Raw genomic sequence first — 27,499 nt, 5'->3', positions numbered from 1 at the left:
TTTGTCTTCACAAAGTAACAGGCAATTCTGTCGCTCACAGGAAGGAATGCTTTATAGGACGGTAAAAGTGTTGGTCGGATGAGCACGCTGAGTCTGCAGGCATTTGAATGTAATCCCACATCACAATATGGTCTCGTCAGCTCCAGCTAAAAGGCAGCAAATAGACACGTGTCCCTAGCTCGCTCGCTCTACTGTGCTCTGGTTCTCTAGTTCTCCTGGTTTCTTCAACGGACCTTTCTGTCTATGCTGTATGCAGCCAAGCTTATTTTAAATGTATGAGACATGTTACGGCTCTCCTGCTCTCCTCTGAACTGCATTAGGCAACTGAAAGCCTATCTAGTAATGGGAAATTTTCTGCAGTTGGTAGAACAGGTTATGAAAAACACCTTTAAGACACACTAATGAAGAATACTAAAGAACCAGTATTTCCCCAGTGGCGGAATTTACAAATCCCTTGGGAATTACTGGTTTGCAAAAGCTGCTGTTTCTGTTTCACAGCTGTTTGATCTATCTACCACCATGTAAATATTTTGGAAAGAATTTCCCAGAGTAAACACACATTCTAGGAGAAAAATGGGGAATGTTCAATGTGTACTATAGCAATTCCTAAACTCTCTGCGAAAGACCTTCACTAGAAAAAACTGGCACCTTTCCACGCTGCCCTGGTCTCACAGAGCCAGCACAATGTAATACCACATAACATGTGTTACACGATCAGGCTTCAGCAGAGAGACACAGGACCAAGAATCACTACTACCATGTACAAGAGCACCAGAAAACACGAGCACATATGATGTGGGAGGCCAAGCACTAAAGGCATTTCCAGTTCTCCACTTTGTAGACAACAACACGAATGAGAGAACGATGGTTTGTAAGAGTACAAGTCTCTACAGGCAGGTACAATACCGGCTTTTCAGTAACTTAGCAAGTGTACACAGGCACCCTGCCGTTATCAAGTATCCTCCCAGCCTGGTAGCCCAAAGACTGCAGACACATATTCAGCACTCACCTTCTCACTGTCATTCTCTGTGAATTTATTCAGTAACCGTGTCCTCTGCTGCCCTCTCAGGTTTCGCAGAAGGGAGGCCAGGATGGAACAGACATGTTCTGGAGATACAAAATGAAAATTGCATGCTGAGATCAGGAACAAGGAACTTATTTTCTCTGTAACATGCCATTAAATTTACTACTAGCACTCCAGTGTGTAGCCATTGATAAGCGGAACCCTGGTTCCTTCCCATCACTGGTGAGCGGCGGCAGAGCAGCAGCGAGAGCAGCAAGCTGTGTTTGCAGGGGGCACAGACAGCTCCTTGCCCACCACAGCCCAGCTAGCGAGGTCTTCTCCAGCTCTGCTGCACTACCCCTGCTACACCGATCCTGCTTTTCCTTGGTGACCTGAAAAAAGCACCTTACCTAAAGCACAAATTCTGCTCCAGTTTACCTCCCCAGGCTGGCACGCCTGCCTAGCAGCACACACTCTCTTTTGGCACCCTCCATCACAGCTCAAGGCACAGCACGCTGCATCAGGGCTAAAAGGAATCCTGGCTGAAGCCAACATTGTCACTCAAATGACCCTTAGTTTGCCAAAGAGGGGACGGTTACTGAAACAGGAAAGCTTGAGAAAGGAATAATCGTGCCAGCGTGCTGCTCCTGCAGAGACTTAACTGGTATTAGCTAGAGGAAAAAATCCTCAAACAAACCACTTTTATTTACAGAAAATCCCGTGGATTGAATATGAATGTGCCACAGCAAACCAGAAATGATCAAATAAACGTGTTCTACAGTCTTCTCAATTGCAGTTAGGGGTCATATTTTTCAGCACAAACCTTGGAGCCAAGCAAAAAGTCAACGTTGCGAGCACACAAGAGACAACATCTATGTTATCATCCAACCACAGCTTCACTCTGAAAGGTGACCGAACCAAGTGCCTCGAACCCACAGCAGCACTGGTCTCCTGAGGAGCAGGACCGAGCTCTAAGGATGACTTCTGCAGGAACAAGGACATCCCTCGGTGGGTGACCACCAAAGGGCCACGTGGCATTGCTGCTTCTGTGCCTTGCACCCCTTTCAGAAGCTCCACCTGAGCACACATCCCAGCACAGCCCCAGTATGCCGTGCCTCACCAGCGTGGTGCACTGCCTCACCGCAGCTGGCTGCTGCAAAGCACCGGGTTCAGGTGATGGTCAAAACCACAGCATTTCAGAATGGGGCCTCAAGCTCTTTTCTCCTTGAGGGACAGAAAGCAACACAATCTTCTCTAAAAGCACACTTTCTCACGTAGGGTGTCTTACACTTCTTTAACCATTAATATTTGGCTGTACCAGACTTCCGTGAAGTACAAAAGCAAGTGCTTCTCTGTGTCCTTGTTTCTTCAGAAGGATCCACCAATTTTATACACAAAATACATATACATTCATACTGGGTTTGAAACACTTTGAGGCAAGATCTCAGGTTACAACCCTTATACTCTGGTTCTTTTTCATTTTGCCCTGGAAGAAGCGACTCACCCTGGGAGCCAGTGCGAGGCGAGGGAAGGAGCCCAGGGAAGGCGTCCTCCTCCCTGTCCTTGGAAAAGGGAAGCAGAGCAGCCACATGTCGCGTTTCTGCACCCCCAGCATCACAGGAGATGCAGAGATGCAAATCATTTGCAAAATGTATGCCAACAGGAGAAACACTGCTGGCAATATCAAAGAGTATATGGTTTTAATATGGGGAAATAAAAGCAAGCACAAAGGAGCAAAACAAATGAGAGGGACGAGTTTCTCTCCCTTGCCAAATCATTTGGTATTGCTTCCTGCCCACGGGTCCGCATTAAGTACAGACCTTACGTTTTAGACATCTCGATGTATTCAAAACTGTGACTTCTCCAAGATGTCCTCACTTTCATCTTGCTTATTAAGACTGATGAAAAACAATAGCAATAAACATTTCCTCACCCACGGTGGTGGGGAGAGGAGAAGGGGTGTCAAGATTTGTTATTTTCAGAGAGGAAAACGCAATGTGCAGAGGAAAGGGATCATCATCTTATTGCCGTCAAACCATTTTAACATGCATTTCCACAGCGCTGCCTAGCCTGGAGCCACAAGAAGCCTTGATCGATTGCAGCAGCGTACAAAGAACAAGCGACACGGACGTGTTTGCAGGGAGCTTCCGCACTAACTGCCAGCTTACGCTTCCGCGGAAAGGCAAAGTCCAAATTGCGGCTGCCCTCTCTGCAGCACAGATTATCTGCATACTACATAAGGGCAGCAAACAGAAGAGGCTGTACACACGCACGCACCCACCCTATTTCATTAGCTACTTATAAATGTAGCTTCCTTAGAAACAGATTTCTGCCTGAGGTGGTGTCAATTTTTCATGTACCAAAGAGATTGGGAGAGCTGCTGGCAGGAGGAGCAGGGGAGATAACAGGTTTATCGGGTGGCCAGCACCGCGCGGCTGCTCTGTCATCTCGACAGGATAACATGAGGGTGAAGGATGGCTCTGGGTATGTCAGTGCACGCTCTCGCTGCAGAGAAACAGTTATTCCACAAAAAGCGACAGCAAATTAAGTGTCTACATTAAAAAATACTGTAAAAGGCTCCGAAGTCCTTGCAAGATCCTATTTTCTTAAGGTGAAAAAAAAACCAACAAAATGAAGACTTTTTTTTTTTCTCTTTTAAATACATCTAACATATGCTCTGCTGCTTTAAAAAGAAGCCAGCATTCTGTATTTGATACTATTTTTTCCCTAACCTTCTTTTTTTTGGAAGCGTTTAGAAGTGTTGACACAGTATTTTAGTAGTAATATTCTCACCAATGATGTATCTTCATTGCTTTTTTTTCAATACTCCTTTACTAGGAAATGTATTTTAGCCATCATTTTTGCTTTGGTGCTCATATGCAGATATTTATCCATTTTATCCATAAAATCTTTAAAACTACTGAGAAGTCTAAAGAAGCTGACACAGGATTTTTAAGAATGAGGTTATTCTTTCAACATATCACTCCAGAAAATTTAGGAAATATTAGTTACCTGGTCAAAGTGTTGAAAAACTATTTTACTGAAATATTTCTGAAGTATCTAGGCCATTTTTTTGATCAGCTTCCTGAAAAAAATGCAGTAGTATGTTGCATGGTCCCCTCCCCAAAATCACAATTATGCCATAATGCAACTCCTGGCCCAATAAACACCAACATTCATGTGCAAGGACACTGGCCAAAATCAGGGTAAACCTTGGGATAAGAGAAGTGCAATGGGCTAAGTGGATGAATCCATTATTCAATGAATTAAAGCATTTACACAAGTAATCAGAAATGAGAGGTGTTAACCTGGGAGCGAAGGTTTCCGCACATATGAGGGTCTCACCATTTTCCCACAACTGTGCCAATACGTATCTCACACATGCAAAATTTTAAAAGTCCTTAAGCCCAATATTTGCTCTGAGTTGAACCTGCTTTGGGAAAATATTAGTAGCTGGTGCTATTCTGAGTCCTCAGAGAGCAAAACCTGCAGCTGCCCAGCTTTGTTCTCAGCTGACAGAGGCCACAAGCTGCACATCGCCCACGGGCAATGCCTCGGGCAACCTGGCCTGCCTCTGAATATTTGGGGAACTTCTAAATAATCGTGCCAACACTCAACCAAAGTCCACATCACCTGCACAAAATGGAGTCATTTTCAAGGAGGGCAACAGACATGGCCAGAGGCAGAAGTTGCTGCCTAGCCCCCGTTTCTAAGAACAACTAAATGTGTTTCCTTTGAAAAGCAAACATCAAAATGAGCCGTGTTCAGCACCACCAAAGATTCTTTTAAAGGAATAACAGTTATCAGCTGGCAGCTAGTATGCATCAAGAACAACTTTTTTCATATAAACATCCCAAAAATCTCACAAATTCATGGAGATGGGGAAGACCGAGGCTGCTTTCTTATTAGCCGATAACCCTGTTTGCTGCCCCATCAGCTGGTTCACCTGCAGGTACCACCACCCTCCACAACGCCGGCGCTGCGGTGCAGAGCACCGTGCCAGCCACGTCCCCAGTCCTCGGCAGGTCACATCGCGTGTGCTCACCCACCTGCACCAGAGTCCCCCTTAGACCAGGATCACCTCGGACTCTCGGGAGCCCTTCCCTCTCCAGACAGGCACGAAGACTTCAGAATGCAAGCAGTGTTTAAAACACCCTAATTAGATCGATCTTGACTTCAGCTGCGGCATGTTGGAATACAGATTAATCTATTCCATGGCTGGCACTGGCAGCTGCAACAGCAGGAGGTCCTGTCAAATCAAGCCGTAACATTACACTCCTCTGCCTTTATTATTCCCCCCCCCCCTTGTTTTTTTTACATTTCATTATAACGGACATCTGCCTAGCAGGGGAGGAAGCTCAAGCACGCTCCCCTGCAATACTGACGCAGATGAGGCAAGCATCCTCCCAGGGAAAGGGGAAGACGTGTGATCGGGGTGCAGGGGGAGAGCAGTCATTAGGTGGACGAGCAGGGTATTCTGGTGAACCCCATAGAATACATTTAAGAGTCTTCTGTCTTGTAAAGAACTCTTAAGATAAACTGTTGTTTCTAATTAGGAAAAGGAAAGTACCAGAGGGGAAAAAAAAAAAAAAGCCATCTCTTTCAGAAACTTATCCTTCCTAGGCACAAAACCCCATGGCTTCACGTCTGCTGTGAAACTTGGACAAAGCCCCTGGCACACCCTAAGGACCAGCAGCTCCCCAGCTCCGGGAGGGAGGGAGGATGCTCACAGTGAGTGCTGAGGTCACACTGCCAAAACACCCCAGGACCAGACGTGGGTCCGCCCCAGCCAAACTCCACAGCAGAGGAGGAGTGCCGAGGAGCGGCTTCTGATTTCTGCTCCACACAGCTTTCAGGTGCGTATGAAATGCATTCAGACAGAGGTTTTGCAATGCAGCTTGTAAAGCGACGGAAGACTGACCACTCCTGCACTCCACTAGTGTTTTGGTTCGTTACAGAATTACAGGTGGAAGCAGAGACATGCTATTTCAATGCTGTAGCACCTAATAAGCTTACCTGCTTTCACATGCATTAATACTCTGCATTTTTAAAGAGTAACCCACTCTAGTATCTCAAAATATTTTGCCAAGAAAAATCTTCTCTCAAAATACTGACAACAGTAAGAAATAATGATTTTACTGATGGGTAAAGTAGGGCCTGGAAAGGTCAAAAAAGCTCCACACAATGCCCCTGTTGAGCTGGAATCCAAGCATTATGCTGAATGTAAAACAAAATTCTTGCTATCAACTGAGAACGCTTATTTTTGTAATGTTCTTGTAACAGCAGAATGCTAACTTTAACTGAGATAAATTTAACTCTGTACTCGGCATCATGGCTCATTCAAGATTCCTGTCATATTCTGGAGGGTTGGTGGTAAAATAACAAATTGGCATAACAAAGTTCTGTTTAAACAGACTGATGCCATCCCTAGGTATTCACTTCAGAAGACCACCACATGAAAAATATTTTCTGCTGGCTAGCAGAGGGTGTTCTCTTAATAAAGATACTCTTTATCAGGGCCATTTTTCTGTTGCCTTTTCACTTTTCCATGCCCAGGGAACTTATTCTGAAGCAGGCATTCATTCCAAGGGTTTTGCTGCCTTTCAATGTATGTTACACAAAGGAATAGGAGTAGATTTACTAAGAAATGGGTTTTGCTGTTGTTGTTTTTTAAAGGAAGTGTATTGCTGAGCATCTCCAAAAAAGGCTTCCTTATTGTGAGAGGGAAAACAGGCAAAAAAACCCCACAGCGATAGGAATTCTCATTTGGAAATTGGCTGAACTAATTCTCAGGTTATCAAATTAAGCATTCCTAAGTAAAACTGACATCTAAGTCAAGAGAAGGCATTTAAATGAAGATGAATTGGACAAACATCCTTTTATAGTTCATTAGACTCTCCAAGTGAGCAAAACTAGACTGCAAATAACTGTCCTGAGAAAGAACAGAATATACAGCCTATCAAGCAAGTTATGATTGCTTCACTACAGACTCTAATTCAGAAGGAATTTGTGTTTTCTCCATTTTCAGCTCACTGAGACTGTTCAAGAATTTCAAGTTAGCATCCAACACTTCAATTCAACCATTGCTGCAGGAAGTCCAGTCCCCAGAGCCATTGCACCCTTACGCGCAGTGAAGACAAGCTGACCCTCAGCTCTGCAACAGAAGAGATCTTGGAACGCAGACACTCGTACAGCATCCCCCGCATTTCAAAATTCGCAATACAGAAGCATTATTTCAAATCTTACCCTATATTTATGCCAAGATCCACCCAGAGCCAAATTCCCGTTTATTCCCTGCAATCACACACACCAGACACTTGCCCCTTTGCCCTCTCTGCCCTTCCAGCTCAGTCCCACTGAAGCCATGAGGCAGCCGGGCTCCTCTCAAGGGTGCCCCATCAGAACGCACAAACCCCTATAACACGGCAGATCTCACCATTTTATACATATAACGTAGCCCCCAGTCTCAGACTGACCAAGAGCACATATTCTCCACAATTTGGCCTTTACCTTTCTACCAATGTTCACTATAGGTAGGCTATATCGTACTACCATGTGTTACTTACCTTATGACATGCCACAACAAAATGCTACGGGCCAAGCTATGCTGTACCGTACCTTGTACACGGTGCTCAGTCTCTCACACTCGACACCAGTCCAGATTACACTTCTAGAGGGATCACAGGCTTTAATCAGGAAGATTACAGGGAGCAGTCAATCACAAAACCAAACACTGAGCATCTAGCAGAACTAAATGCATTTCTGCAGTAACGCTTGTCATTAATTCTCCACCTCCTACAACCTGCCTCATCCACCCTTCCACCAGCTCCACACAATGCCAAGCAGCATCTCAGGGAGGCCCCGCTAACACCATTCAACAAACTCACAACAAAACTCTATCAAGGACACACTGGTTTCTACAACAACGGGCTACTTCTCTTCAAGGCTGGACAACCCGGCTGGATACTCAACTCACAAGTATTTTGACTCCACAGCCACAGGAAAACTTTAAGCCATTTCTGTCTTCAACTGCAAAATATTTCTGTTTTGAGTTGCTTCACTGCCTCAGAAAAAGGGAAATTGCTTCAAATGAGGTTCTTCTCCCAAATATAATACCCTCAGGAGTATATCATGACCTGTACAAAGTAGGGCAAAATTCAAGTGTAGATAACATGTAGTCAGTTAGACACCACCAGCCAAATCTTCAGGCTCAGATCATCCATAAAGATGGTTAAGAATTTCTTTTTTCTATTTTCCTAATTACACAGTGTATATAAAGCACAAATATGTGCAGTTTGGATTTAAATTGTTCACAAGCTCCCTAGAGTAAAATAATTGTTAAACATCGTCAGTGTTTAAAATGTAGCTAACCAGTACTGGCATCTTTATGCTGGCTTTAAAAAAAAATAAAATAAGAGAGAGAAGTACATTACAGAAAAGTTATTTTTATCAAATTTAATTTGGATTATAAATTTTTGTAATAAATAAAAGCTCCCCAAGTCACATTGACATTTTTTCACTAGGGTATTTATTATTTTGTCGCGTTCAGAACATTGCCTTCAGGACAATAAAATAACGTTTATTTTATGGAGTATCTCCTATGTAAAAAGCAACATTACTATAAAATAAAGAGGAGTATTTTCAGACACATACAAAAGATTTTGTGCTCTAAAGATGGAGCATCAGATGCCCAATCAGAAGAGTGTCTCTGTCACTAACTACAGCTAAAGCATCCTCGAGCCCCGGCTGGTGCTGTACCTGCAGCCTGGCGGCACTTCTGCAGCTGCAGACAAAGGGACACCCAGGACAGATGGAGAAGGTAGAGTCTCGGTGGACAAACGCTTCTGCCAGAGCTGTTTGGTACCTCACCCAGTGCTGGAGCATTTTAACAGGATCGTCCTTTAAGCAGTTGTAATTAGGCTCCAGGGTTAATAGCCCGTTAAGAATTTCATATTTTGCAGCATAACCACGAGTGTCTGTCCCCACACAGTCTCGATGGCATTACAGTGAATACGCTCACAGCGCAGTGCCTTAGAACTGCTTTTTAAGAAATACTGATGCCTCTGCTACAAAGCCATTCTAGTTAATCCTTTAAAGGAATATGTTCCTCCATTTGACATCTACATGCACGCTCTCCTAGCAGAAGAGAATCTTTCTAATTAATTTTTAATATTTTTTTTTTAAAACAGTTTGAACACAGGATAAAGTTTTTACAAGAAAAGATGACAAGTGAAGACTGAATGCTAGCATTCTTTTTGATAAATAAACAAAGAGATATGCAGAAAGAAGCGTGTTCCTAGGAGCAGTGCAGCACAAAGGGCATCGATTCTCAATCACGCTAGACCTCCTTTAAAACCAGTAGGCACCAAGGAGTCTTTGTAGTATTCCTGTTCAGCCAGTGGCTCACAGGAGCCGACCATCAACCAGCAGTGCCCCCGAGCACAAAGTAATTACTGTATTGCTGGTCCAACAGTTGGCAAAGTAAAAACATACTATGCTGCTTATACACGTGTCAGGACAATGGCTGTGACAGGCTCCAGGGGAACCCTGTTAAACATCTCAATTAACTCCCATCGTTAGAAATTCAGTAACTCACCTGCCCAGTGATGCAAAACAAAGAAAATTGGACTTACTACCCCAGCGTTTTAGGGAGAGTTTATTTTAATAAAACTGATTTCTGGACTCATCTTAACGTCTTCCATTTCTTCTGAATATTAATGAGATGGAGGTATGATACGAAGACTGTTTGCATTGATCACTTCATTTTCCTGAGGGCAGATTTGCTTTTTTCCTATCACAGAAATAGTTAGGAACTGACCCCTTTAGGGCTTTCCAGACTGCTACCTAATCCTCACAGTAGCCAAGATTGCACACGGATGTCATCTGCAGTCTCAAGATGAAGCAGATGAGACAGAGATTAACTCACTTTCCCAAACTGAAAAATTTAAGTCAATGACATGAGCCACAGACCCAGATCCCTCTACTCAAAAGCTCATATTCTAGTTTGAGCTTTCTCTAGGTAAGAAGAATTAAACCACCTTATTTTCATACTGCAAATGAAGATTTCAAAACATCCCCTAAATCCATCATCTAAGCGCAACAGCACTTTCTGCAATTTGATTACATAAACCCCAGAACACACGACAGCATTTCTTCCTCACCATTATCTATCTGAGACAAGCAACACAATACAAGACAGATAAGGCAGCCAGAATTGGCAGCCCGTGCGTGAATCATTACTAGGGCTGGTACTGGGCTGCAGGTAAGCCCTTCTTTCCACCCGTGCTATGAAAGCAGCTGCTGCCACACGTGTGCACACATCCCGTGGTGCTGCCAATTCCTCCTTTGACCCACTGTCCAGCCGCAGCCCCATCACCTCCAAGGCACAGAGCCCACCTCTGCAGCTTACCAAGCCGCTACCTTCATTAACAAGAGCATTGCATTCTTTTAATCCTGGTGTTCTAGAACAAAGGTATTGTTACCAGCTCACCACTGGCAGAGTTTTCAAGAAGAAAACAGCCGCTTGTTGAATTTGTCCCTCCTCTTGCATGCCACCCTGTCCTCAGGAAGGACGAGAACAAGCAGACGCCCACCGAGCTGCCCCCAACTCTGCAGCTCTTCCAGAGCAAAGGGCGGCTCTGTCTCAGCCAGCACCTCAGCCCAGCACCCGGCGAGGTCTGCAGGAGGCAGCACCTCCCTGCCTTTGCTTTGGAGAACGTCTGGACATCTGGTTACACCCGAGTTGCGAGGCCAGTACCAAAGCAGGGTATTTGGGTTTAGAGCTCCCATCTTGTCGCTGTTTCCTTCCATTTTCCCTCGGTTTGCTGCAAGAGTTAAGGATGGATACCAGGCAAGCCTGAGAGCCACTTACACCTCTTCAGCTTTTGACAATATTCACCCTTTATAGAATTGAGATGAGTAATGAACTGGCGCAAAACTTCAGGCATCGCTGGCAGTGTTTAAAGTTTCTTCCAAGACATAGACAATTATTAACAAAATGGAAAAGGTAATGTTACCAGATGCAGGAGGGGCTGACCCTAGATTCAGTTCAGCATAAGGTCCCGCAGTAATACTCCAAAGCAGATTTCTGTTAAAGCAGAGTTTTCCAGGGGAGAGAGGAAAAAAATAGAAAAAGAAAAAAAAGAAAAAAAGGCAACTTCAAAAGCATGCAGTTTATTTCTGCAATGCCTGATGTTCATCGAGTTACACTTCAGTGCTCAGAGCCATGAAAACACTGCTTTTGAGGTGACATTTGTAGTTGCCTCATTACTCTTTTCAAAAGAGTTTTGCATCAAAGAGTCAGAGCTTCAAACAACAGACCCTACAGGAGTAAAATAACTTATTAACAGCACATGAAATGGAATCGCCAGGAACCGCTGATACCAAAACAAGCAGGGCAAGTGTGTCATCAACAGTTAGCCTGCGACAGGGAGCGGGCAGGCTGCCTGGACCTGGAAGCTGCAGGAGGAGCCATGAGAAGACTGGTGATGTGCCATTCCCTCCTTGTGGTGGGTACTTTTCAGACACTTGCCTTCCATTCACCTCCTCCCTGACAATAAGAAGGATCTGGAAGCATGCCTACCTTCGTGTTCTTTTTCAGTCGTTCCAACTTTCTTTATCTTTTTGGGTGATTTCATGAAGAGTGGAAAGATGGTCCTCAGACCAAGAATGTCAACAAACTTGTGACAGTTGTCTGTGCCCTCCGGTCCAATCATGGCGTGGTCCAGTACCTTCAGGGCACTGCTGCGGGAAATCTTCTTCTCCCTGTGAAAAGAAAGCTGCAAGTTAAACTTTTCAGGGACACGAAGAGCTTTGGACCACGCTACAGTAAAGAGATAGCATGAACTGGGAAACAAATGTGACAAGAAAAGCATGAAGAGTCTAAGCACAAGCTCTAAGCAAGACTTTCATCAAATCAAAACATTATATCGACAAATATTCTCTTTTCAAAGCTGCGGTTGAAAATATTCTCTTGGTTATTTCTTTTTAAATGTCTTTTATTTCTTTTTATTTTCTATTTTCTTTTTGTTTCATTTTATATATTTTATGGTTTTATTTCCTTTTTTTATTTCTCAGCTATTAAAGAAGTTATTTCACCACCACCTTACAAATACTAGCACAAAACAGCAGGGGAGACCGGGTTGGGTACACAAGGCAAATACTGTCACACCAAGACAATCGGGATTTAGATCTAGCAATAACTCATCGTAATAAAGTAAGTTTGGTAAGGGGAGCTTGGTCATCAGCTATAATGAAGAAAACCTCATCTCCAGAAATCATGGCTGGAAAGAAGCAGATAGATTTTGGGCTATTTTGTTTTAATGCTAGCTCAGAATGCTGATGCTGGTAACTCACACCAATAACACACAGGTGGTCTGAAAACCATCTCCAAAAGCTCTGTACCCCTCAAACCAGAAACAGAGGAATTTATAATTCATCCAGGGGAAAATTTAAAATATCTTGTGAAACACGAACTGAAAAAGCAGTCACAAATACAGCCCATAAACCCAACAGACAAGGTAAACATCAGCAGGAGCTGACGTGAGCTGAAGAACAAGGGCCCTCAGTGTCCCCAAAGGCCAGTCCAGGCAGATGTTCCCTGCAGGGCAGGATGGTCACAAGCCCCACCACCTTCCACACCAAGTGCATGGCGATGTCCTCCGATTTTCTCTTCTCTAAAGGAATTTGTTCTCTAACAAATATACAGCGACATGCACATATAAAAATAAAACCCCACAGAAACAAGCTGTGCTCTTCCCCTGGAGCAATGACAAGAAAACATTTCTCCTTGGACACACACTGGTTGCTCTGCACTACCATAAGGTGCTTGGCTGTTATTGTAGACCTGGAATAAGGATCTATGAAGATCAAACGACTGATGCAGTCCAGCCCTCTCCTCTTTCCTCCCGTGGAGGCGGCAGCACTCGTGCTGCCCTTGCACACAGCTGCCAAAGCCAGCAGTGAGGAGCAGCTTGCCCACCTGCAAACAGCGCACCCTGAGCCTCCCAGCAGCTGGCCACCTGGACCACACGGCCATCAGCAGGGTCTTCTTGAAGCCCAAGCTCCAGAGAGCCGTGGAAAACACCTTCCCTTTAGAGGCGGAACTTTGTGAACCACTAACATGCCACCTAAAAAAACCACATACACTAACATCCTAGCCTAAAAGAAAGTTACTGTGCCCAGTGCAGCCGCGGGTGTTTCTGATGGGTGAGAAGCGGTTGTTGAAAGCATCACGTGCAGCTGGGGTCTGATGCAGCAGTGAGTTCTACCCAGGAGCAAAGGGCAGTGCAGGAGGGTGGCGCAACACCCCCACGTCCCCTCTACAGGGAGCTAAAAATAAAGTACATCTTAGGCCAGACAATATAAGAAATGTTTTCAGCGGAAGTAATTGCATATTGATCAGCATTTAGGAAGGTTGCACAGAGCTGATCTCTGGAATATTCATTGGGTTTAAGTTCAGGCTTTTAGAGATCAATAGCTGCTTGACTGGACTGTCTAGAGTTGATTTTATTTGAAATATTTATTCTGCCGGAGGCCAGGCAGTTTATCTTAGTCTCATCCGTGCTTATTGAGGTAACTTTTAGCTGAACACTAATTCAAAGACAGGCATACGTGAGTATCACCAAATAGGGAGTGACCTCAGGCTTCATAGGGAACTCTGAACTACAACTTTATTCGCTAACCATTGTTTTCCCCCTTGTAACGCCTTTACATCTTGAGAGAACTCTTTTGGTACTTTTATTATTTCAAAAAGAAGGGGTGCTAACGTTATTTGGAATTTGCACATTAGCATAACACAATCTGTCACTTTCCAAAATACTACCAAAAGCGACTACTAGATTTCTTGGAAAAGCGCTGCATAAAATGGTTCCGTTTAATTAACCAGAAGATTTAGTAAAGAGACAGTCTAAGTTTCCATGGGGTCATTAGGAACAGCAGGACAAGAAAACACAAAAGGATTTTAATAATCATAAACAATATACCCTGAAATAGCTATAGTCAAGCTTTGGGGAGCCATACAGAGTTGTCGATTTTCACCTTGTTTTTGCTGTACAGGAGCAAAGCTTTTTCTAAGGGTCAAGAAAAGCCACTGAATAGCTGCAGAACAGAAGATCGTGTTGCTCAAACGATGCACATTTCCGCAAGTTCCCTTTGCTGCATTTGTCTATGTGCATACACACGCGCCTTCGGTTAATAACTGTGAAAGCCGCACGTCATTTTTCCTATGCAACAGAGAATCTTCTTGACACATCCCCTGGGAACCGAGTGGCTGCATCTCCTCCAAACCTTAACACAATTTTACAGCAAAAGCAATAAGCTTCCTGTCAGTGTGCACAAGGGAACTGACATTACAAGCCTGTTTCTCTCTCTTTTGGCTTTGTAAGGTAAACTGCATTTAGGTTACCAAGGTAAGGCTGAGGGACTGTGTACTAAAAAGTGCTTCCTGACCTAAAAAAAAAAATTGAATTTAATTCGATGTGACATTTATAAGCTTTCCACTTTTCGCTACCACCTTGATAAACCATCTCATTTTTGATAAAGACACTCCATAAAATAAATGAGCCACCATTGCTGCAGAGATGCAAATAAAATAATTATATATACCTGTGTTCTCATTCTACTTCAAAACTGCCTACTTCATCTCTGCTGTCACAGGCTCTGTCCTTCTTAATCTGGTCTTCTCCCAGAGCCCTCTGCTCACCTCTCATATCTGCTCGGTGAAGCTCCACTCCCAGTGGCCAACTGCAAGCCTCCCTCACCACTGCAAGTCGAGACCACACCAAGTCCAGGACACGGCTTGCTGTGGACACGTCATGTAAAGCACATCACCCACATCATGTTCATTTTCAGGTGGTACCATCTCCCCATGAACTAGCAGAAGCTCACACAAAATGACAACACCTTTCGCTCTTGGCTATACAGTTTAAGCTCAGCATAGCAGAAAGCAGTCCTGTTTTCATTACTGTCTATTGGAATCTCTTGAGCATGTTAAACGCTCAGCTGAAAGATGCTATACTTCTCTGCAGATCTCTGTGCATGACCATTATTAACAGAACTTGGCTAGATGTATTGGGTAGCGCTAGATACAGAATGCTATGTTCTCTAAGACAGTAATGGAGATTCAAGCCTGATATCTTTATTCTCACACAGCTTATCTATCTCGCATCATGTCAATAAACTTTCAACTTTGCTTATTTGTCCTTTCATCTGCACAGACTATGGTACAATGATTAACCGTCTTCAAAGTAAAAACAAAAAATAACAGATCTCTCCCCCCCCAGTCTTCAGAGGACATCGACAGGAAAGAAAAATATTCTGTCCTGTTAGTGGGCGAGGTGGTCAATCAAAACTGAACGGCATTTCTATTCTTTGTTGTTTATCATGAAGGTATCAAGAAGATACAGAGGTGTAATACTCCCATGCAGCTCTCTAGATCACAACTATCAAGGTTCACTCCCTATTTAAAATGCCAGCCTGCGGTTACCAATGCAATACTAAGAAAAACTGAGCACCTGTAACAGCTTTTAAGCATACACCAAGAGAACTCCCAATGATAACAGAGGCTAAGAGAATTAATAGCCATTTAATATCTTCTGGGTATTAAAATATGTAAAAAACCAACAAGCAAACACCAAAACCTTGCAGTGTCAGTTCTCAGACACTTTGCTTTTTTGGTGGCTTGAAAGCTACAGAACCATGCTCTATTTTCCTGGCCAAAGCACCAAGTCCAACAGAGATTTTCACCTTCAACCACACCACAACCTGCAAAAGCAAGTAACTCCCCATGGCACCAGCTGAGCATGCACAAAGCTTCTCCTCCTAAAGTAGCCGCCTTCTCTCAGCATCCATTCCCTGATTTCCATCACCACAAGCCAGTGCTTTTACCTTAAACATCTCCTGTGCTCTCCATAGAGTACTGGACTCTAACATCATTCATCCTCTTACTATTGACAAAGCACCAAAACACAGAACCCAAAAAGCTGGTTTTCAAGAGATGCCAAGAGGTAGCAGAGCTAAGCACCGCTGCCTTCCTGCAGTTCTGAAAATCTGAGTTAACTACTTAAATAACACATACACAGTCACGGCTGTGTCATGCCTACCAGATGCAAGCTTACAACACCGATAAGGAAACATCACACCTACCGAAAGTAAAAGCTTCAGGACAGCATTGTGGCTCTGACCCAGCCAGCCAGCCTGAAGTATGGAAGTAGCTTTAAGCATGTGCTGAGTATCACTGATTTCACATGTTTTAGGTTACATGCATAATTACCTGTGTCAGAATCCTGAAGTTTCATTCATTAGGAGTATTAAGACAAAAAAGAAAATTGTGTATAGGACTGTCAACAACATGGATGACATGTGAACAACACCGACAGTGGAATACTAAGAAAAGTGGTTGGCAGCTCTTCAAAAGGAGAAAAACATGAATCAGAAATAAAAGTATCAGCTTAATGCTTTCAACTCTAGTCTGAAGACTTCATTAGAAGCAAGAAGCTTACCCTCCTCTGTCCAACTAGGTGCTGTTCTCTCTAAATGAGATTTGCAGTGTAGGACAAGTCAGGGCCAGAAGGGAGATGATTTGGGGACAAGACTCCATCAGCTTGGTTCAATATTCCATGAATTGTTACTTTTATTCCATTGTCACTTTACAAATCCCATTCAGACTGTAGAATAAGTTAGGTTCCTAAGCATCAAAAGACTGAGGTCTTGTAAACTCCCTCCATTAGACATAGCTGCTGCCGGCAGTTAAGTCATGCTTTGTCCCTCCTAACCCCTTCACAACTACTGGGAAGTGGGGGGCATGCATCCAGGGAGAAATTTGCCTCTTGTTGTAATTTTCCACCTGGGGTCCTGGTACAGAGAGTGGTAAACAGCAGAGTCCAAAAACGAGGAAAAAACCTATTAAAAATCCAAACACTGAGTCCCACCCACATGGCACAAGAACTCCAAGTAATTAGTTCTGCCAGGCTCGCTTAGCGGCTTAGTACTCGAGGCAGAGGAAGGCTTCCCTCTCATTCTTAGTTTTGGAGCTTTTCTTTAATTAGCCTCAAGAAAACCCAGTGTTCCTATTTGAATAATCCACGTTTGGTTATTTATTCAGTTCCCTGCTGCTGCCATTACCCAGCCATGCGCTGCAGGAATACATCATTTCTTGTTGGCGTTTGCTAGCCAGCCACCGCACGCAGCCTAGCACGCTAGGGAAAGCCAGACAGAGCCCCGCTGCGCCCAGTCCTGAGGTCTGGAGGAAGCCAGTGAGCTCAGAAGACACAATTCAGTACCAGTACCAGGCTAGGAAGTACAAAGTGAGGAGACAGCAGAGAAGCCCTGGAGATTCACAGTGTGACAAAACACGTCACAAGAAGAAATGCATGCTTATGGCTCATTCCACAAAAGCAATTTTTTGTATCGACATCCACAAAAATTCAACAGCTTAGAGGATACACAACACAGTGAAGCTTGAACTCTGGAACAAAAGGAAAAACATTTTCCCAAGAGACATCCAAAGGGTCTCTCTTACCCTCATAGCGGTCTTTTAAATCCTTAGAGGATTAGTGGCCTGACCTACAGCGTTCTCTCATCTGGGTGTCTGCCACACAGATCTGCGCTGTTACTTTCCAGCAGCTATTATAGTAACACCATTTCTTAGGAAACAAAGCTAAAGACAAAGAGCTTATATGTCTGAGAAGGTTCAACTTACATGCTGGAACAAAAAGAAACAGAAAACAGACAAATATCCTAACACAGAAACTTTATAAACAGAAAAACACAAATACCCAGCCAGAATGTGTGTTGGTATGTCAAAAGCGGGCAAGAGAATCACAAAGTTATCTGGGTACCTAAGCATCAGATTCATCAGCTGTAGACCCTCGCCCTTCAGGAAGCGATCACGATTGGAACTGAGCATTAGGCAGGAGCAGAGAGAGTCAAACAGGTTCTCCATCATTTCCTGTTCCTCTGCTGTACTAGGGTTGTGTCGTTTAAACACCTGCATGACAAAGAAAACAGAATTACCCCAAAATGGAGGGCTCAATTTGGTCCACACTGTTGTAGAGTGTACATGAACATTTTGCATCACAACCCTTCAACATCTGCAGGCTGCAGTCATCAGAGCAGCAGCCACACATGTCACTGATACATTCTCTCTTTAACTCTGCTGCCCTTTTTACTGTCCTGACTGCGTACCGAGTGTGCAGCTGGAAGACAACACGGGGCCTACCAAGGGAAGGGCAAATTCACCGACTGCACAATTTACAAAAGTATGTGGATAAGCTTGTTAACCAGAGAACTCCTGGGCATAATACATACCTGAGGCACTTGCTCTGCAGCACCCTAACCTACTGACAGTACTGCCTCAAGAAGTATAAGTGAACTAAAAACACATTACTTTCAGCTGGCTCAAACACAGGCACAATGCAGCCCAGTGCTTGGAGTGGAGAATGCTGAAGATGGCCAAATTCTAACCCTGCCTATGTCCAACTTGCCCTGCAATTGTAACAAAATAATTTAACTTCTGAGTGCCTCTACATTAACATCTGTAAAACAGAAATCAACCTCACTTACCATGGATGATACACTTGTGCTGAAGTTATTCAGGGACTATGCCACCACTAAATATAAAGCACTGCTGTGCTTCAGTATCTACAGACTGCCAGGAGAGTGCTACACCCAGAATTTGTTCCACCTCCTCGCACCCAGCCGGCAAGTCTCCCGACAGTAGAGAGGGCGTATGTGAATTACTCACAGATAACTGCTGAAGCAGCACATCGATCCCATCCAGCTCCCCAAGCAATTCTCTGTTGTCTAGACGGGAGGTGGGGGGAAGGGAGAAAAGAGAGAGAAAAATGAAGCTAACTGTCAGATTTTACAGCCATCTAACACTGATACATCAGCGAACAAAATCAATACAGCTTGACAGAGTACAAAAGCTGCAGAGAGGGCGCATGCGTATGTGAGAGAGTATACACGCGGGAGAGAGCACAAGCAAAGGGAAGCCGAAGGCAGAAGAGTGCTGTCGTGATCTGAAAGAGGCCTGGATCCTACCCAAACAGAATATAGATACCAGAGGCATGTCTCACCATCATTATTCTGGAGCAAAATAGCCAGCACCTCACTGCAGTACAGCTTGTTGGCATCAAAAGGCATCTTAGCCTGTTGGTGAAGAAGGAACGAGAGACTCATTAGGGCACGGCTCTCTGTGTTTCGTTGATTTGAAGAACACATTAATCAAATCACCAAACGTATGAGCAACACTTAAACCAGAATACAACAGTGGTAATTTTGCAGTATGCCTCACTGACAAAATAGTAATCATTCTCTCCAATTCAGGGGTGACAGGGGGTTGTGCTCATGCATGCATGTGTAGAAACTCAGCTCTGATCCTTCATGCTGTCCTACGTAAGTTCGTTTAACCTAGTTGGTTCATAACACCTGAGAACAGCCTCCAGTTCTTTGCAACACGGAATCCTTTCCTGTGATGTTTTCCATCATGTTCTATGAGTGCACGGCCTTATCCCTACTCTGAAAGTCTGCAGCCGTTGTCAAAAACAGAATTTCAGAAAATACATCACCGTAACATTAAATAATAACCGCCAAAGTTTTGTATGAGGATCACCAATGTCACAATCAGAAGAACATGAGATGGGTTTAGCCTGCACAGTCACAGAACTTTCATTTCATACATTCCCTCCATACTCAAGTATGTTAAAAAAAATCATAACAAAACCAAAATGCTGAGTTTGAAGAAAACGACAAATCCCTGAAGTGGAATCCTGAACTGAATCCAATGTTTCTGCATGCTGCCAAAGCTGCTTCATCTACAGAAACAGACTGAACATTAACCAATCAGATAATAATGCAAACTGGTTTACTGAAGGAATCTGTAAAATAAACAAAACGGTTTTAAAAATCATCAGTTACCAGCTATTTGTATTCCACAGTTCCAGGGGGGAAAAAAAGGCAAGCAGTAAGTACAAGGCTTAAAACATACCATTTGTCACCCACAATTTTTTCCCCCAAATGCGCGACTACCTGCAGCTTGACTGAGCGAACCTGCCTGCGCAAGGCTACGTGTGGGCCAATTATCCCAACCTGCTACCGAAGAAAAGGTCACAATACACAAGCACCACGCAACACAAAATCATGAAAAGCAGGAAGATCCCAAATGTCACAAAGCATTGACTTGAAATAAAGCTTTTCATTCCAAACAATCCCAAACCACTCTGTAGACGATGGTATTTATAGTAACCCCATAACACTTCCAGGCAATCAGGGCATGAGAGGGGGAAGTGCTTGGTGCCGTATAACCCCACCGGCTCCTGTCACGGTGCATACCAACTGCTGTCCTATGGCAGGCAGTAAGAAACACCGCTCTGTTCTCTCAAGGCTGCACACAACATCATCAAACCCTGCTTATGTTTGGAGAAGTGAGCTATTAAGCTCTCCATCTGAGCTTTCCAAGGTGGTTCTGACAGTCAGAATACAATTATGCAACCTGAAATGTAGTCAGAAAACAGAAATTCACACTCGGTGCTCTGTGCCAGATGTCCTTACTGATGCCTGATTTTAAAACTCATCCCGTAGACATTCTTCAGCAGCACAATGCTCTACCAAGATGCTGAGATCCTGGTTTAATCCTAAACACATCTGTCAGGGCAACAGATTCAAGACCAAGTGCTGCCAATAGCAAAGGCGCCTAGGCGAGGGTTTCGTTAGCGTGTCGCTCCCCACGACGACAGCGTGTAAGCAGGAAAAAGCACTCACTGCCTGATCACACATCCCTAAACCCAGACAAAGGTAACACATGCCAAGGCAAAGGAAAGACATATTCAGCACTGAGTTTCAAGGGCCTTTAACATTCATTTTCTGTGGCAGTAGGCAGGGGAATCCAAGTTGTGATTATTTTGCTTTCCCAAGTTTCTAAGTCTTTTCAGCTGCCAGAGTAATTACAAGGCAGGCAGCAGACCTACACTCAGTACACACCTGCCTGGAATAAAATTAACTTAACTTTTTGTTTTTAAGCAAAAGGAATATAATTATGTTACTACCTGTAGCGAGGAATTATAGGTTACTTCTGCTAACAAGTATATGAGGGCCACAGGGGTATCTGCACACTTACAAAGCTGAGAGTATTTCTGTGATTCAGAGGCCTTCTAACCATAAAGACATTTAAGCATGGAAGCGCTAATGCCTTACTAACAGGGTTAGTAAAAAACCAGAATCCGTTTGCTATATTTCCTTCACTAGCTCTGTAAGAGAACTAAACTATCAATTCCTTTCCTACAATATTTTCCAGGGAATGTTTAGGCACCTTTTCACACAAGACAGAGCTAAACTGTGTACCTCACTGCCACAGGATGCTAAGAATATCATAAAGCAATTTCGAACTCAAAAGGCAATAAGATGAGTTCAAAGGAAAAGCCACCACCAGCAGCAGTTAAGCAAAGACATCACTTGAAACTCAAAATAGTGTTAGAGATGTAGGAAGCAAAGGTATAAAATGGTCTTTATTAGTTTCCCTGCTCACTGATCAGCTTTTTACATTCCTACAGGTCTTAGCCATGGACCAGAAATCCACCATACAGGAATAATAGAACAGAAAAAAGACACTTTCTACTGTAAGATATTTACAATATAAAGCCAAGACAAAAGTATGTCCATTTAAATTAAAACCCCAGAGGATACAAACCCCAAATGCTAACTTTTTGTCCTTAACTTGGCTTCTCCAACACACATATGCAGAATTGGCTTAGTATGAGCTTAAAACATCACCTAAAAGTCCTTAACTTGGCTTCTCCAACACACACGTGCAGAACTGGCTTATTTTAAGTGATGTTTTAAGCTCATACTAACTGGTCTACAGAAGGAAGCCGGGTGTTGGCGGAGCTCTGGCACTACTGATGGTTGAGCTAGGAACACAGCATTATTGCAGCTACTGGCAACGACCACACCAGTGGCTGTAGCCCAAGTGCTGTTTTGTAGCGCTGCGAAGGGACCACCAACTCTGCACTAAAGGCCACAGTTCTCCCGACAGGATCAGGGACACGTTACCAAAAAGAACTCCCACAGAAACAAGTAAAACCCACAGACATTAAAGAAGACTCAACATTAGATACTCTTCCAGGCAAATGCTATGAAAATGAGAGTACTTCCACTTGCAGACTTGCATCACGTTGTGTGGAGCTTCTTACACATAAAGCCAACTCATTCAATTTTGCTAATTTATAAGTTAAAAGGGACATAATTCCCAGTTTCAGGTGAGTTTTGTATTAGTTAGAACTTATCACAAAGATAACCTATACAAACAGAAAGAACCAACAATAAATAGACTTGCGCCTTTAATATGGTGCCAAATACCATCTCAAGCACACCAGCTTCCAGACCAGTGGCCTGTCAGTTTTTATCGTGATATCTCACAAATGACAACAGGAAAACAAGCTCACCTTCAGCCTCTTGAGCAACCACTGCATGAGGCCCTGCTGCGCAGCTTCTGTGCACATCTCTGGTCGGAACTCTGCCATGTTCTCAACGATTGCTGAGAAAAAAGACACAGAAAACAGCCAGTTTTTCCCACCTGCAGTTCAGCTCAGGCCTGTACCAACACTGCTTTGCCAGGTCCTTCCTAGGGCTGCACTGCTCTTCTCAAAGTTACGCATTATTCGCAAAACTACATTTTTTTGAGTGAGACTTAAGCTCAGGTCTTTGATACTCTCTCAGTTTTTACATTGCCCACACACTCTGTCCTGAGAGTGACACCAGCTCCTGCTGGAAGAAGCCTAAGATACCTTCCCTTTACTCCAGCAGTAACTCTCCACGCACAAAACTAAACTAACAACAACAGTAGCAGTAAAAATTCCAAACCTCACTTTTCCAGCTCTCTCATTCTTCCAGTCCTTGTGAGATTACAATCCCAAATGACTGAAAGGACTGGATGATGGTCTAAATGCTAGTAACGACAACACACTGCAAAGCAGTTACTGTGTTGTGCAAAGACAGGGGAACAGAGAGGTAATGATGTACTTACATGAAATACAAACGTTTTACTACCTGAAAGTTAAATATATTGGTAAGAAATAAACAGCTCTCATAAAGGGGTAAGTAGAGCTCACAGAAAAGTACATAGTAAATACACAGGCAGCCGAGCACTCCTTCTGGTGCAGTGCATGGTTTCATCCCTGTATCAACATCTCCCTACATAACCGCTTTGGGAAGAGACACCTCACCAGCAGTCACACGACAAATGCCAGCCCAGAGGACGAGGCTTTACTGTGAGTTAAAGCTGTGTTTGAACAAAAGCTGCACTAGGTCCTCTACCCTAGTGCTGGAGATTCAAGGGGAAAGGAGGTAGGGAGGAAAGGAAGGGGAGGGATAACCCACACCTCTGTACACAATACAGGAAGAAGTGAGAGGATGTGCAACAGCCACTTACCCAGTGTGTTGTGGACACCATCAGCTTCCTCTTTCACGCTTTCATCCAGGCGCTCTAAATTCTGGACCAACAAGGCCACAACTTGGCCCTCCACCTAAATCACCGGTGTCATGGCAAAGACAAAACGATACAAAAGATGACTGAAAAAAGAAGAATGAAGGAGAAAGAACAAGGTGGTGGGCAGAGGGGGCAGTAATACATAATAAAAATCAATAAGCCCCACTGAAACATCCTGCCAGACATATTCAGAAGACATTAACAATCTTGCTGTAAAATCTCAGAGGAAGTGAAGGAATCACCAAGTAAATCTGCCACTATGTTTGTCCTAATTAATTAAACAACTTTTGTGTTCCAGATTAAACAGAAAATTATCTGGAGGAAAACATACACCTTGTCACAGTGTTATTTCCTGAACCAGCCTGATTGATTTATAATCCCTCAGAATTCTTAAGTGCGAGGCACCACAAACCACCACGGATGGGCTAGCTGTCAGCTCGGCAAGCAGCTCCACTTTCAAGTGCTTACTGTAGGTCTGCCTACATTTTTGTTGCATCTTCCACCTTCATAGGTACAAAAAGCTGAAGGAACAATGCTCGCACACGCAGAATCAAATCCAAAAGCTGACATATCACCAGTTGAAGCCTTGCATTTAAATCCTAGCAAGAGGAATGTACCGAGTTGACTTCAGCAAACTAACAAAAGCCAGACAAATCAACAGCAAGCACAGGAACCCACATCCGCAAGAGGAGCCTCCTAACCAAAAAGCTAACACAAGAAGTATGCTTCTAAAGCTGCAATTAGACATAGTCCAGCTTGACTTTGGCTAACTTTCCATTGCGGACACGAGCTTGGAAAAGTTAAACAAAATAACATTTCCAATTCAAACACTGTTAACTAGCTTTGGGTCCAGTAAACACGTGGAAAAAATACAAGTTATCAGCTGCTACGGAAGGTAGTGCAACAATCTTCAAACACACCCTACATTATACCTACTTTCTTTAAAAAAAAAAGTAATCTGAAAAGCAGATATCTAAACATTTCTCCCAAGGTATGCCTGACTAGTTTCTTTTGAAGAGGACAATAAAACATCTAAAACTTGGCTATTATCGGTGTGCTGCTGACAAGGAAAACAGAGAAAGAACTTTGTGTGATTTACTGCCTCTCTGCACATTTTATAGAAAACATTTTCTCTAGCAGTTCCTCTCTACCACTTCATTCATCCAGCAATCTTTCCAGGAAGGCAGAGTAATTAAGAACAGCCCAGAGGCCAGCTGGAGGAACTCGGATCCGGGCCACTGTCATTAACCTTTGAAAGGTAACATTAGTGACTGGACAAGAAGGATTGTAGGAGAAAACAGAGCAGGCAAACAAAGCAAACAAAAGAAAACCTGCAACTCCCCATCTTTCAATTTCAACATAATAGTTACAGAACAAGACACAGCCACAGTGATTCACAAACGCAGCAATTCACTAGCAGAAGCTGCCCAAAGTTAAGACATACATGTAAATCTCCAGTTTTGCTGGGCATGGGTTCTCTGGAGGGCTTCTGTGCAGTTCAGCATCCTCCTCCCACAGCCGAGGAGAAAACGCCAGGAGAAGGGGAAGTCCACTACCACAGAAGCCAAGAGGCACTCGAGAGAATTAACCAAGCATGGAGCACTTAAGACCAACCAATGCATCTACTGCTGCACATAGATCATTTTCTGGAGATGTTTTTAATCTCTACACCAAGAAGGATCGCTACCTCTAAACCCTTCTTCACCCTTAAATGCATTAGCTCTGTTACACAAAAACTTTCATGCTTTTACTTCTTGTTAAGAAAAATGCGTGTTCCTTCCAAAAAAGAAGTGGTAGACAAGGTGCAAGAAGAACCTATTCCCCAACCTCTGGCATTTTATTAAAAACACCCATTGTGGTCCTCAATACAGCATTTCAGCTACAAGAGAGCAGTCTCCTGACCTGGCTAACTTCATTGTCATGTTGGCAATATGGATAACCACAGCTGCAGAACGTGTGACAGTTCAGAGTATTTGCTGCTGTGCTATATAAGGCAGATGTTGTTCAGGCATTAAAATAATCTGGAATTTACTACTCACTAGTGCGTCTATGAGGACTTCAGCTCCTTCTTCACTCTCATGGAGAGTATCTATATCAGTCAGTTCTTGAAGCAAGTCTACCACAGCTATGGAAACATGTGCTAGGTGTTAAGGACAACTAACAAAGAGACAGACACATTTAATATCAAAAGCAGATTGCTCTTAGGCCAGCATGCTCGTGACACAACCCAAAAGAACTGGTAATACATTACACCAGTGGGGCACAGGAATACCAGAACCAAGAGCACAGAGACTACTTCAGCAGAAGGTCCTCATAAGCACCAAAATCAGGGATTCCTAGCAATTAGGAATGATAAAAACAAATGTAATTGCATTCCTACTGTATCAGGAAATTTTCCTGTTTCTTGATGATACTTATTTTTTTATTTTTTCAAATCAAAACTGCTGGACTTGGTTTAACTAGGCGCCATCGTGCACTGTCAAGATTGAATACAAGCAAAGAGAAATGAGTTACAATAAACTGATTTGGGTATTCTGCTCTCAGCCATAGCCCTGCTAACCTGATACGGCACGCACCTAACAAGGCCACTGCAGGAAGCAGGAGCGATCACCCCCTTCTGCCTGGCCCAATTAGGACAGCATGCTCCTCTAACCGCGGACCTCGCAGGAACAGCATAGCTTCTGCCAGCCCAATTTTCACTCATTAACTCTGGGCTGCATAACACATGGTTCCCCTGACTGCTACACAGCTCTCTTGTACAACAAGACGTATTCCACCTCATTAGACCCACTTTCCTATTCTCTCAGACACGCTGATCAATCTTGCCCAAGTCCCACTGGGGTAGAACAGGATATGCAGTTTTCTGCATGTCCTATATAACAACTTTGTGATGAATCTCTTTAAAATGCACAGGCTAACAATCCAGCCTCCCAGTTCTCCAATTTGTGCATTTGCTCAGACACTCAACCAGCAGCCAGAAAAGTATTTTCCTATATCTTAGCAAGGTTTCAGTTGTGACTGATCTAGTCTCAGGAAAGACTGTAAGAAAGCTGCCTGTCCCAGTCCCAAGTTAACGTATGTCTAGGTGCTGCAGAAGATGTCTATCAGGAAGACTACTACTTTCTTTATAATCTACAGCACTCCTTAACCAAGCCAAAGCTATCTGCACATTTTCTTGACAGGTAGATGTCACTTCCAGTTGCAAATGCCACCAGGAACCAAACAGAAGGGTGGTTACTCGTCACTGGGAGACAGTCACTCAGGCTTACACAAAAATATGGTCAAAGGTGCCAGGGTATAATTTTTAAAAGAAAGTTGGAGTGTGACTCAATAAGCAGGTTAAGAGAAAATACATTTAATGTATTAATGCATTTTTTTTAATGTACATTTAATACATTAAGAGAAAATACTGCCTTACATTTATTCTGCAAGGAATCAACTATTAATTAACAAAAGCTGGAGGAACGGGCCAATAGGAACCTCGTGAAGTTCAACAAATACAAAGTCCTGTACCCGGGAGATAACAAGCCCATGCGCTGGGGATGACGAGAGAGGTAAGCTCTGCGAAAGAGAATCTGGAAGTTCTGATGGACAAGTTGAAGGCGAGTCAGCAGCGTGCCGCTGCAGTGACAACAGCTAAGCACAGACTGCGCTGCATTAGCAAGAGCAAAACCAGCAGGTCAAGAGAAGGGATTCTCAGCTGCTCCTTAGCACTCACGAGTCAACATGTAGAGTATTTTTTTCAGTTGTGGGCTCTCCCAATAAAAGAGAGACCTTGACATACTGGACTCAGGAGAGCGGAGGACCACTGAGATGGTCAGGGGGCTAGCACATGATGTATGAGGAAAGACTGAGGGAATGGGGTTTGATCAACCCACGCAAGGGAAGGCTAAGGGAGGAACTAACTGAAGACTATCACTACCTACTGGGTGCTATAAAGAAAACTGAGCCAGATTTTTCTGAGACTGCACAGCAAAGAACTCCAGCAGTCAGAGAAACTCATCTCACGGGGC

General features: G+C 43.6%; 1 protein-coding gene across 1 annotated transcript in view; it reads right to left on the bottom strand.

Annotated features, from left to right (window-relative positions):
- The window catches only part of CTNNBL1 (catenin, beta like 1), a 47,727-nt gene that overhangs the window by 12,965 nt on the left and 7,263 nt on the right, over window positions 1-27,499 (bottom strand). The window contains exons 5-12 of the mRNA XM_009893524.1: window positions 25,526-25,623; window positions 23,430-23,523; window positions 22,444-22,535; window positions 19,081-19,153; window positions 18,747-18,805; window positions 17,842-17,990; window positions 11,586-11,767; window positions 1,010-1,107 (exon numbers count right to left, since the gene is read on the bottom strand). Of these exons, the coding sequence (XP_009891826.1) occupies window positions 1,010-1,107; window positions 11,586-11,767; window positions 17,842-17,990; window positions 18,747-18,805; window positions 19,081-19,153; window positions 22,444-22,535; window positions 23,430-23,523; window positions 25,526-25,623 (845 nt within the window). The remainder of the gene's footprint in view (window positions 1-1,009; window positions 1,108-11,585; window positions 11,768-17,841; window positions 17,991-18,746; window positions 18,806-19,080; window positions 19,154-22,443; window positions 22,536-23,429; window positions 23,524-25,525; window positions 25,624-27,499) is intronic.

Source organism: Charadrius vociferus, unplaced genomic scaffold, assembly GCF_000708025.1.
Source record: "Charadrius vociferus isolate BGI_N301 unplaced genomic scaffold, ASM70802v2 scaffold259, whole genome shotgun sequence".
Classification (NCBI taxonomy): Eukaryota; Metazoa; Chordata; class Aves; order Charadriiformes; family Charadriidae; genus Charadrius; species Charadrius vociferus.
The sequence above is the reverse complement of the archived record's forward strand: the minus strand, read 5'-3'. Positions and strand labels throughout refer to the sequence as shown.